This window comes from Oryzias melastigma, linkage group LG4 (assembly GCF_002922805.2).
Source record: "Oryzias melastigma strain HK-1 linkage group LG4, ASM292280v2, whole genome shotgun sequence".
NCBI lineage: Eukaryota > Metazoa > Chordata > Actinopteri > Beloniformes > Adrianichthyidae > Oryzias > Oryzias melastigma.
Genome location: NC_050515.1, coordinates 16,506,610 through 16,520,116, shown reverse-complemented (window position 1 = coordinate 16,520,116; position 13,507 = coordinate 16,506,610). Strand labels below are relative to the sequence as shown.

The following is a 13,507-nucleotide window of genomic DNA, read 5'->3' as shown; positions in this document are numbered from 1 at the left end:
GTAACTAGTAACTATAACTAATTACTTTTTTGAACTGAGATGCCCAACACTGCTGGTTACAGACAAGATGGTGGCAGTAAATCATTAGCCAGAAACAAAAATTACCAAACATCGTTAGCTAGATTTCAGATCTGTGGCCACTTTTTAGCTAAAAAACTTAAATAAATTAACAGTTTAGTGTTCAGGTTTGGCTTAAAATGTCACGACCTAATGTATGTTTTGGATTTTGGCCCCTTGTGTGATTGAGTTAGACACTTCTTGTGTAAGGGGATACGGTATGACAAAGACCGTTGCAAGTTTTGACAGAGACAACTCAAGTGTTAAAAGTTCAAAGCTAAAAATGCAAATAAATAAATAAATAAATAAAATAACTGTTATATTAGTCCTTTTTGGCCAAAAACAAGAGTATTTTTGAACTGAAATGTGCGGTGCGTGTGCATAGATGTTATGATCTTCAGCCGCCATCTTGTCTGCAACCAGGTCCCAAATCATTTTCTATGGGTGACGTCACACTGATATACAGCCTATGATCCTCACCTACAATCATCGATCCCATCCTGTGACACTGTAGAGGACCAATGAGAAATGAATGCGATAATCTTCAATACCAAAACAGAAGTTCTCCGTTTCTCCTGGTTTGCTTGTTCTTCACGATTTCCACACAAACATGACAGAAGATCTTTAATGCAATAATATCAAAAACACGACCTAATACTGTTTCGAACATAATAAAGCGCTGCGAGATTCACAGTCACAACAATACGTTGCTGATCAACAACAAAACAATTCTCCTAACATCCTGGAGTTTCCTGATAAGATTCATTGTCCAACAATCATGTTGTCTTTTTGCTGTCTGAAAGAAAATGTCAGCGGCGTGTAAACACATGAACCTTGAGAGGGTGGAGCTTGTATCATAAAGATTTATGGTTTTGTTCTGTATTCTGATGTGTGCTTCAAGGTCTCGTGACCTGATATTAATACATGCTTTATTATGAATGTCTACAAAAGAGAAGAGTCTTCAAACTGTCCCATGACGGATCTGTTGGATCATTTGAGATGACAGCCAGCAACTGTTCTATGTCTAATCTTGTGCTTGTCATGACTAAATATCTCTTTTGATTTGTTCACGTTGATGCTCAGACAACAACTCTCCACCACTCTCAACTTTATATCAATGGATGTTCTCTTTTTGTTTCATGCATAGTATGATCACTTGGTGAGGCATGTTAGGTTTTTTTGAAATAACTGGGCATAATTAAGCTGTCAATATACACACAGCTCTAATGATACTGCAGCTCAAAGGAGATTAGCCAAGCTGGAGGTAGTCTCTCTGCGAGCGTGACGGTCCATGTGTCCCGATACCGTGAATATATTCAAAACTCGATCCACGAATCTCCGTCCATGCCTCGTTCTCTCAAGGAGGACCACCACCACCAGGTAAATCCCAACACCCACGACTGCTGCTCCCCCTCCAGCCAGCAAAACCACTCCAGAGATGTACATGTCGTTAAGGGCTTGGCCTGGCTTTGGCATGTGGTTTATCAGGGCCAGATGTAGGAGAACGCCTCCGCAAATCAGCAGCGCCAGCCCAGTGATCAAAACCACCAGCAGGTCCGACAGCCCGCCGCTCTTCAGCATGTCAATCCGCTGTCGGCTTCGGACGCAGTTCATGTCCTGCACGGCGGAGCTGAGCAGCTGTTTGAGCAGGACCCCCAGGGCCAGCAGGCACAGGGCCGTGCCCACGCCCAGCCGCCACTCGCTCGACACGCTGGTGGTGGTGGAGAGGAGGCCGACGCCGCCCAGCCCGCAGCCCAGGATCAAAAGCACGGCGATGCAGTAGCAGAGTAAAGACTTCCCAGGATCTCGGAACCACCACAGCTCCACCTGCTCCTCCAGGATGCTGTGCTGGATCTGGGCGGGGTTTGCCGGCCCACTGACATCCAGTTCAGAGCCTCTGGCTCCTGGTGGGTAATTTTCCAGTTCTGGCATCCTGGTGCCCCTCCAAGCTGACTGAAGATAGACGAATCCTCAACAAAGACAGTAAAAGCCACCCGATAATCTCAGTTTTCCAGATGAAAGATCCTGTCGTGCTTGGTATTCTTGTTTAACGGGGCTGCAGTTGGTGGCAGTCAAGTTTTTTTTTCAGACTACCTTAAAACTCTCGACTGAGCCCAGTTTTTAGTGGCTCGACGCTCAAATAATGGGCTCAACAAAGTCAGAAGTGTGGCTCCAGTGTGAGAGAAAATCTTTACAGCTCACACTCAATGGATACAAATTGTTCTTTCTGCATCGATATTCAAAGCAAAGAATCCCAGCCGCAGACTTTCCAGTTTGGCTCTCCGCTGTAGCAGCAGTCACCTGGAAGATAAGAAAGACATATTCAGCAGTGTAGGCTTATTTTCTCATGGGTGACCTCTCTGGCACTGGATCTGAGACGATTGTTAGCAAGCTGCAGTGACTGACTGCTACATTTATTCTGCTCCCAGCCCAACAATAAATCACAGCACAGGAATAGATTCAGTGCTCCTCCATTTTTTATTTTTTTCTCTCTCGCCAGTTTAATATAATGACACCAGATGAGAACTTTGCACTGACAGTAAACTGAGCAAAAACCCTTTTAGTTGAGCTATTGAGAGTCTGTGGATAGGCAATGCATGTCTGCTCTGCACCTATCAAAAGATCCAGACTTTAAAAGAGGATGGAGCTATTTCCACTCATATTAAAGAAGGAAATAGACAGAAATTAAAGACCCACTCCAATGAAAATGGTGTTTTTAACATGCTCCTTCTGGCATTTTTGTCATAATGGAGGACATGTATAAGGAAACATTATATTGAAACTGTGTTTTTAAATATTTCGTTATTAACTTCAGGAACAGACAAAAAATTCATTTGAAAAAAAGCTTGTAGCTATGATGTAGAAGCTACAATCAGAGGTAGGGGTGGGCATATCAATCTGAGTATCAATAGTATCAATACTAGGGTGAAGTATTGATCCCAGCTGGATGATATCAATACTTTTGATACCTTTGTCACAGTTTTATCAATGCCAGGATGAAGTACTGATACTAGCGTAATGAGATTTAAACTTTCAATACTTTGGTTAGAGTTTTATCAATACTAGGATGAAGTATTGATACTAGCGGGATGAGAATGATACTCTCTCAATCCCTTTATTGGAATTTTATCAATACCAGGTAATGGTATTGATACTAGAATGATTAGATCCATATTTTTGATACCAGGGTGAAGTATTGATACTAGTGTGTTGAAACCAATACTTTTGTTGCAGTTTTATTGATACCAGGGTGAAGTATTGATACTAGAATTATAAGATGGATACTTTTTATACCTTTGTCATAGTTTCATAGATACCAGGGTAAATTATTGATACTAGCATAATGAGATTGATACTTTAGATACCTTCATGGGAGTTTTATTTATACTAGGGTCAAGTATTGATACTAACGTGATGAGATCAATAAAAACTGTATGGCTGGATAGTTCTGACATTGCTCACCATCTTAGCTCTACCACTAAAGCTAGGTTGGGGTTGTGAGGGGCTGTAAGGTAGTGGGAAAACGTGTGAACAGATGGATGATTGGAAGTGGGGGCGGTGTCAACAGTTCTGCCAACAACTCTGACGGCTTTCTTATGAACTCCTGCCACTCTGCAGAAACTATGTGCTAGAATACGACACAAGTTTTTTGATTCTACCAAAAAATGGCATCATTGTTGTTAAAAGACCACTGGGAACGCTTTGAAAATAGATCATAATAGGACGATAGGAGTGGGACTTAAGGACTTTTCCTGTTTGCTTGTCTTAGTTTTAGTTGATCTCTGTTAGATCTTATTGCATGTTCTTGGCTCAGTTAGTGCTTTTGGTTCACCGGTTTCAGCTTATGTAACAAGTTACTCAAGTTCCTACCAGTCGGTCTCTAGTTTCCTGCATCTCAATGTAGTTCAAGTTAACTATAAAAGTACAGAACACTAACAATTTGGTTGATTGTAAAGAAAAAAGAGAAGCTGATAACATTAATAACTTGGTATTTGCAAAGAAAACACATTTTTAGGGCGTATAAGTTATGACCTTCACTACTTCCAATCTAACAGATAAAATAAAAAAAAATAACATTTATTATTGAATTGTCAATACAAAACTGATAATATGGTCACATTTCTCTTAGAATTATAATCCAAGCACACTAGATTTAAACAACCTCACTGAAATTAAAGTAATTTAAGATTTCAATTTAATTCATAGACTCTCATGTTTATTTTATGTCATTTCTGATTTGACCCGAATGAATCATAGGCTGTGTAAAAGAGAGGATTTCTAAAGCTGTATTTAACCTTATAAGGAAAATACATGAAGGTGAAAATTTTTACACACTACACTCAAACTTGCATGTGCTTTTCTTTCACTGTCACCTTGGTAACGTGTTTCCAATACAGCGGCGGCTTTTTAAAAAGACGCATCAGCTGTCACTAGAATAAACAACTCCCATTTCAGCACATGTGCAGCAAATCCAGCAGCCAATGCACAAATGCAAATTGTTTTTTAATCCTTCCAGACAAACACCCACACAAACACACCTGATCCCACTATCTGTGTTTCAGTTAATCTTCATTGTCCTCCCCTGGTGGTTCATTAATACCCGACTATCTGATGTTTTATCACATATCAGGTAAAGGGCTCATTATATGTCCCATCCCGCTTCGCCTTACCTCAGCATTTTTGGTGTCGGCAGCGCGGTTTGTAACCTCATCACTCCCCCTGAACACTCATGTTAACATATCCAGCACGTACTCACACACAAACAAATATCCTCCAGGTTATGGCAGCAGGCGGCTTGCCTTTAAAATCTTGTTATTGAATTTATTCCTATCAGAGTCAGCGTCTGCAGATTCTGACAGGAGTCACGGCTCTCCAACCAACCAGCAATGACACACCGATTAAACCAAAAGATTCTTTTCAATTTTTTTAATTTCTTGAATCTTTAGAAGCCATGACAAATGAGACGAAGATATGTGGTTTTTGGCGTGGAAAACTCTCAAATAAACCTTTTTTTTTTACAGCGCAGGCAGGTGTGGCCTCTCAGCAGCACCGCCCTGACACAGGGTTAGGGGGCGAAGGAGTGAAACGAAGAGGGAGGTAATTACACAGGAGGAGTGGGAGGGTGTTTATTGGCAACATGCAGCTTTGGAAGCTCTCTTCAGCATGATGAATTTTAGGACTGGGAGAGCACACACGTATGTGTTTGCATGTGTTTACAAGAGCCATAGAAAGGATGCACCGTTTTTTATTTTTTTAATTTGTGGTGCGATGTATGTGTCTCACAGAACGACGGAGATGAAGAGGTGTGAGTTACTAATTAATCTCAGCTGGTTTGAGCTCACAGCCACTGACAGGTACACTCAACAGAAATAGCTCTGTAATTGAAGTGAGTGTGTGTTTGTTTTGGTGCCTGGGAGGTCGAAGCTCCAGAGGTGCAACGATAACAATTACCTTTAAGACTATAGCACAATTCAGTTTGAACTCGTAGAATTCACACTATTGTGATTTTACAGCTCTTTTCCATACTTTTGTAGCACTTAAAAACTCCATCACTGTCAGCAATTTAAGCAATCTTGGTATCAAAATATTCAGCTTATTCAGGAAATTACTGCTTGTATTTTTGGTATTCATAAACGTTATACTTTTGAAATATTGAACAAAATATGCCCCATAGGAAATGAATGAGAAAGTCTGCAAATTTTAAGTAGATTAGCGACAAACCTTAAATTTATTAATGGGCTGTTTAAATCTATAAGTAATTTTCTAAAAAAAATTGAATTTACTTAATATTTTAGCAACATGCTAACGTTTTTGGCTAATTTGTTATCTACTGGGGTTTGTAGGCAAATTTAGAGTTTAGCTTCTATTTTAGCAACAGGCTAACATTTTTGGCTAATTTAGTTTTCCTAAGGATTTTAAGACTGTTTTCTAGTTTAGCTAGTACTTAAGCAATGTGCTAGCTTTGTTTTGGCTGATTTGGCACCTACTGAGATTTTTTTTTTTTCAAATCAGGAGTTTAGCTTCTATTTTAGCAACAGGCTAATGTTATTGACTAATGTAATTTACTGAGGAATTTTAGGCTATTTTAGAGATTGGCTCGTTTTAAGCAACAAGCTAGCTTAGCTAATTTGAAGTTTAGCTCATATTTAAGAGACACAATAAATATTGTTGCAAAATTAGCATGTATTAGGGATTTTTCTGCATTTTCGCAATTTTATTACTTTTTTTTTTAATTTAGGTCGACTTTAGCTTTGTTTCACAGTTCTTTAGCGAATTTTCCAGTCTTTTAGCAAATTTAACATTTTGCAAATAGCTTTTTTGCATTTTTTTTTTACTTTCAGTAAAAAGCATTCACACTAGCATTATTGCAAATAATGCAATTTTTCTAGTTTCCTATGTCTTGCTATACATGGCATTTTTGTTTTGTTTTTTTCTGTTTGGCACAAGTCACCCAGATTCCAGAAACATCCGGAGGATCAAATGAGAGGCACACAACTGAGATCATAAAATGAAATCGAACCGTTAATGACACAGCTTCGTCTTACTTCACGTTGTGTTTGATCATCAGACGCATTCCTAGAGACAGAAGCGCTGGACTGTGATCTGCCCCTCCGCCTGTATCACTTCTGTGACCTCTAACTCTGGTCATTTCATACATGTTGTGTCAGCTCCATAAATATCAACTCTGAGCATCTTTTACAGAACTAAAGAAAAAGTCCATCCTAAAATACATAAGAATCATTCAGTTTTTGAGCAAAGAGCCCCTTTTTTCAGTCAATACCAAATGCAGGTCATCATCTCTAAAGTAACTGCAAAGGGATAAAAACAGTGATGCCATGTAGTTTGACCCAATAAGAAGATAGGCGAAAAAAGTACCCACAGCTTGTATTTTTACATAGCAAAGTAACCTTTATGGTGCACTAGTTAGTGCTCTTTCCTCATAGCAAGAACGCCCTGGTTCAAATCCCAGCTAGGACTCTTCTGTGTGGTGTTTACATGTTCTCCCCGTGCATGTGTGGGTTTTCTGCGGACACTACAGCTTCCTCCCACAGTCCAAAAACATAGGTTAAAGGTTAATTGGTGGCTCTAAATTGCCTCAAGTTTGTAAGTGTGTGTACAAGGGCATGGCTCAGTAACAGATTACCATCATGTTCGGGTCTACAGTACTCTATGTACACTCAACAGTTGCTAGGTTGTCTCCAGCAACTCCATGACCCCAAATGAGATTCTGTGGACTCTGAAAATGGATGAATGGAACTAGCCTTTGTGTTGCTCAAAATACCATAAGCCCCTATAATTATGGACAATCTTGATAAAGTTAAATGACAATAACGTTAACCAACCGTATTTTTTGTCACATTTTTTTGCATGGTTAATATAGGGGTGTGACTTCTACTCAAGAGTGACATATGATTAAAAAAAAAAACACTTAATAGTGTCTTAGCTATTTACCAACTAACAACCAGTTGCTCTTTAGTGGTTGTTTCCCACTAACAACCACTAGAGGGCACTGCATCAGTATTGGCTACTGACAACAACGCAGAAGAAGAAAAAACAAACATGAAGGTAAATCTGATAGTTCTCCTGCTGAACTTTATGATTTTTTTCTTATTTCAATTGATTATTTTATTCTTGTTTTTATTTATTTTTCCTTCCTTGGACTAATGCAGCACAGTAAGTCATCAAACTGGGCTACAGAGAGACAGAAGTACCACTGAGAACACCGTCATTCAGACACAGCTCCAGCAGCAGAAGGTAAAGATTGCCATAAAAATATTTAAAAAAAACAGACAGAAGGATTTCATGAACCTAAACATGGAGACGTGCTAACCGATGCTTTTGTAGAGATTTTTAAAATAAATAAATCAAATCTTTTAACATAATGTGTGTCTTCTGAGTATTGTTAGTCCAGTCAATGCTTCCATGTAGGAAGAGGCTGAAAACTTTTTGGACAAATTTTGGACAAACATTCAACATTGAGTTAGACGGACCTTGAAAAAGTGACAGTGAATGCGAATTTGACACGTGAAAGTGCGACTTATACGTCAGTGTGACTTATACATGTGATTTTTCCTCTCTATTGTGTTTTTTAGGGCTGTGAAAGTTGTTGTGTTAATGAACGCAAATAATAAATCATAATTAATGCATAAATATTTATTAACGCCCTCGGGTGTCCTCTCCTGTACTGTAGTAAAACTCTGTCTAAATAAATGTAAACTTCTTTTTACATTCTGTGATTGAGATTTTATTAAATTAAAGAGATAATAAGGCATTTATTTGTGGTTTTTGGACAAAAGCGATCTTTTATTTTAATAAATAAGATGGAGAACGAACGTCAATCGGACGGCCGTAATGCAGCAGCCGCAGCGCACCCTCAATGAGGGGCGGAGGGGCTGGATGGAAACGGAGATGTCTACTATTAGAAACCCAACAACGAGGGAACTGAATATTATTTTATTTGGGGTAAAAAAATAAATGTTCTAAATGTACAATTTTGTGTGTCATTTCAAATTGTGATTATTTGCAAATAATAAGTGGCTGGCAAATACTGTAACAAAAAGAAATTTATTGCAATTAATTGTGATTAATTTTTATCCAGATTTGCAAGTAATTAGTTGATTTTTTTTTTTTTTTTTTTAAATCAATTCCCAGTCCTAGTTTTTTTGGCATCAGAGACTTATACTCTGGAGTGGCATAGTCAGAAGAATACAGTAATAATCTTCACTTTATCTGACGATAATTCCAAAAGAAGTATTACAGTAATATTGATAAGGTTTCTACAGGACACCAAGAAGCATTCAAATACTGATTTTAACCCCTTCATGCCATTCGTCACTTATTCAGAACGCACCATTTGATCCAGGACTATACTTAATTCAACATCACCTTTTACTGAAGAAACACTCTTTTCTTATTTATAATTGGAAGTAAATTTAGGTATAAAGGGTGGAAAAAAAGAAAACATTTTAAATCCCTTAAAAAATATATATACTTTTTTGCATCTATTTTCTACTCCTTTAAAAAAATCACTTTTATGTTCACTATCTGCACTTTTAAAGTTGTGTACAAAAGCATAAATAACCAGAACTCTGCACGTGGGAAAAGTTGCTTCAAGAATTTTCAGGTATCTTACTGTTTGGAAAAAATAGCTGGTAGGAATGTGTAGGCGAGTGACTTTTGATCAGCAAAATAGAAAAGTATTTTGTGCAAAATGAGGCTGTGGACATTGTGAAATCTCAAATCCGGTCCGTCAGCCGCAACTCAGCTGTTAGAGGCCGATAATGTGTATTCTGAGCTGAAGTAGCAATCAAGCAATGATGGCGTGTATTTGTCCTGTTGTATTCTTTGCAGTTACTGTAGATTGCAAAAAAAAAAGTAAAACGGCAAATAAAATTGCATTAAAAATAACTGATCTCTGCAGAAAAAGTGCATTCCTTCTCTTGAGCTGACAATCCCACTTCTGCAGTAAAGGACAGAACTTCTCAATCTCTTTTAAGTGTCAATTGAATAGCAGAGAATTAACAATGAAAACTCCCAAACATGATGTAACTGCAAATCTCTAACATAGTATCTTTCTATCTCCTTTTTTTTTTTTTTGTCGGTCTACGCCTGCAAGGTTACTAGAGGAGCTGTGCTTCAGAGTAAAAAATTGTATACCACACTCCAATTACCTGGGAAGCTTTGGGACTCTGGTATTCCCCCCTCTGATATGTTGGCCGGCTGAATTCATTACACCTGCTATTAGTGGCTCATTTTAGCATTGATGCTTGGATCTTTTTCAATTGTTTTTCTGGCATTATGTGCTAATTGGGAAGCTGATCGGGATTTAAAAAAAAAAAGAAAAAGAAAGGAAAAGAGTCGATGGGAGGACAGAAGCAGGTAGCACACAATGTGAACTAATAAACAAGAAAGTGTTGAAGCTTACCAAAGCTGCTCCCAAAGGCAGATGGACTGAAGTTTGTTTTGCTGTTGGGGAAGTTCTTCTTGTGCTTTTCTTGGTGAACAGAGCACCCTCGTCTGCTGGCTTGCTTTTTGTCGGGCCACTGCAACTTTCATCAAATTATTTAGATCACTGATCAAGAAAAATGTCTGAAAGATGTGCTCTGAATGAAGATTTAACTGTAGTTTTTTTTTTTTTTTTTTAACAATTTGGATTATTTTGTTCACTCTAAAAACAAAAAGACACAGAGTGGGATGTCTGATGGACAATCAAAGTGGGGGACCATAAGGTCCTTCTGTTCCCGCCCGCTGAGCTTCCTGCCGCGTGGCGTTTTATCCCAGAGCCTCGTCTGCGGATGAAGTGGCATCCAGGAGAGTTTGTCGGACGTGTTGCCGTGGCGACAAAGCAACGGTCTACTTCTCCCCTCCGTGCCTCTCCCTTCGCTTTTGCGCTTACTCCCCTCTCCTCCAGTCAGGCGCTGATTCTCTTGGCATCCCCGTAGGCGAGGAGAGGGGTCAGGGTTGGCTCCATCTGTCTATGTGATGGGCACTGGTGCCAAGCGCCACGGGGGATGGAGGGAGAGGAAAGAAGACTCGTGTGGAGTGGGAGAGGAGCGGATGTTTCCGAGTTGTCATGTGGGACTCCGAATGGGGCTGAACTCAAGATGAGGCAGGGGTGAAGTAATGAAGGACCAGGATGGAGGGGAGGAGGACGAAGGATAGAGATCAAATTTAAGCACTTTTCTTGGTCTGGCACTTATGGCTGGCCAGGAGAATTGATGTTTAAAGGGGGAAAAAAAGTAAGCAGAGCAGCTGGATGTCTCTTTCTGCTCCGGTCACAATGGACAGTCAAGGCACTTGGGGAGTGTCACTCTGTCCAGAAACAGCTCTGGGACAATGGCGGAGTTAGTATCCTCGCTTTGTCATGGATCACAAGGAAAAATCTAAGAAGAGAGAAAAAAAATAAACGTATTTGATATCTAATGTTTGCCTTTATAGTTTTTGGGAAATTATTTATAATACTCCTTCCCTATGACTTTCTTTAGCAGACAATACATTATTTTGTCATTTCACTCCATTCCGATGCATCCACTTGCAGACAAATAGATCTAAGTAAACCTTTGTTTTCCTTATCTGAGTTGGCATATGACTAAAACCATATAGCTGGATAGCTCTGATATTTCTCGCTGTTTGGTTGTGCCGCTAATGTTAGCTTGAGGTTGTGAGGGGCTGTAAGCTAGCAGGAGAGCGTTTAAGCAGATGGATGAAGGGAAGGGAGCAGGCTTGCTTCCCGTACTCAGAGGCACATTTTTAGTGAATTACTGCTGGAAAACAACAGATTTTTATTTTTTATTTTGGCTAAAAAATAAAACAAAAACAGCATAATCGTAATCAAAAGATCACTGGGAACGCTTGTAAAATAGCTCAAAAGATGATCGGAATGGGTCTTTAAAGGCCCAAGCCAATGAAAATCTGCATGTTTTAACATGTTCTTGTGGCATTTTTCTCATAACAGTGAACATGTATAAAATAATTTAAAATGTAACTGTTTTTTTTAGCATTTCTTCATTGAAATTGTGTTGGATTAGGAGCAGATGAAAATAAAAATCTTAGGTTTATGACGCAGCAGAACTTTTTTCTGCGCTCCAATTCTGATGCAATCACTTGCAGACAAATAGGCCCAATCCAAATTCTTCCCTTCTCTCTTCCCCTTTATTTGAGGGGTGGGGAGTTTAGGTTTAAGTGTGTCTGGGAGATGTATTTTTTTTTTAAATCTGATCCCCCAAACGGAGGGATATAAAGGCTGACCCATGTCGCGCTAAGTGCTTTTCTTCACGTGGGTGTGCTGTGAACCACAGACGTTTACATTTAAATGTAAGTGATGAATGTTTGTTGTAGAATGACCTTTTTAAAGTTATAAAACCGCTGATGTCAAGCGGTAGAAATTCCCGCTAACGCTAGCGGACCGGCGATTATTGGGGACATAATTGACGAAAGTGACGTCCAAATTATGAGACACTATTTTTTTATAATTCTCTGTTTTGAGGGCCAAATGAAGGTGAAGGGAGAAGAGGTAGGGATAAGGGAAGAATTCGAATTGGGCCATAGATCCATAAATGTCTTCCTCATATATCCTAAACAGTCACAATTAAAATAAGTCACCTACAGATGAGATATTACAGCTCATGAGCAACTAAATATGCAAAACCAATAAAACTCATTGTTCTTTTTGTGTCAACTTCTTTTGTGAACAACAAAGTGGATAGATTCCAACAGGGAACAGTCAATACATGAAGTCCATAGTGGGGTTCTTTAAACTCACTGACTACAAACTATCTCATCTTTGGATGTGTGAACCTGTGAAACACTTGTCAAATCAAGAGCTCTGAATCATTGGTATCTCTACTTCGAAACAATTCATTTGGGTCAGGACGGTGTGCTTTTTGAACAAAGTGGCTCGCACTTTTCAGTGTGCAGGTCGGGTTACAGTAGCTGAGTCAGCTATGGAGCGAGTGGGGCATCATGTCTGCATGACTCTGTGTGTTCTGCCAATACGTCCAACAATAACACAAGCAGGCTTTACAGAGAACAACAGGGGGGACGTCCGGCACTTCCTGTTGTCTTCTCATGTGTATTCCCATGCTCCACTGACATGGAGATCCCCCCATTAGACAACCACTTAATGGACTATCTTCCTCCTCTGAGACATTTTGCATTTTGTTATTTTGAGGTTATAAATTTTTGGCATTAATAGGTGCCACTTTGGTGTCAAAAAGCTCTAAAGTAGGGCGGCTCAACCCGGAGCCTCAAGATCTACCATCCTGCTTGTTTTACAGCCATCGCTGCCCTACTTTGTGCTGCTCACCTGGAGTGTTTAATTAATCAGAAGCTGGAGTCACCTGTTCGAGCCAATCAGCAGCCGGTAGGACACAGAGAGCAATAAAGCAAGCAAGCGGTAAATCTAAAGAACAAGGGAGAGGCTTATTCACAAATCAGGAGGTGAGAACTTCCGTTTTTATTATTAAACTTAAATAGTGGTTTTAAGGGAAGGGTATCCCCATTTTGAAGATATTCATATTAATCTGATACAGTTCACATACTGTGAATATATTAGTGAAATAATAATTAGATTGATAATACAGTGTTACATGGATTCTCAAACAGAGAAGCTCCAACAATTGTTCTGGCTCTCCTGGAGGGTGTTTCAGTTTGGCCACTAGGTGGCGATCGCGATATAGCATTACACCTTATTCCAGAAGAAGAAGAAAGTATTAGCAAAAAAACGGTGCTTTAGACCACAAATAGTTACTTAAAAAATATTTCCGTAAAAGAGTTTGTAAAATTCCTGCCTGTGAGTTTATAAAGATGTTCATTTAGTCAGCAATGTATGTTTAAGTCGACTGAGCGTTATCATTAGCCGTCCTATGGGAAATTCCGTTATACATTAGCATCAAGATAGCGGACTTTAGCTTTATGCATTAGACCGGGGGTCGGCAACCTGCGGCTCCGG

The 13,507-nt window shown here is 39.3% G+C and overlaps 1 protein-coding gene across 2 annotated transcripts in view; it reads right to left on the bottom strand.

Annotated features, from left to right (window-relative positions):
* Window positions 1-664: 664 nt before the first annotated feature.
* Window positions 665-13,507, bottom strand: part of LOC112150892 (transmembrane protein 125) — an 18,557-nt gene continuing 5,714 nt past the window's right edge. The window contains exons 2-3 of one of the 2 annotated variants that reach the window (XM_024279419.2): window positions 9,983-10,940; window positions 665-2,358 (exon numbers count right to left, since the gene is read on the bottom strand). In XM_024279419.2, coding sequence (XP_024135187.1) covers window positions 1,297-1,989 — 693 coding nt within the window. In that variant the 5' untranslated portion in view covers window positions 1,990-2,358; window positions 9,983-10,940 and the 3' untranslated portion in view covers window positions 665-1,296. The remainder of the gene's footprint in view (window positions 2,359-9,982; window positions 10,941-13,507) is intronic. The other variant, XM_024279420.2, reaches the window with a different exon arrangement.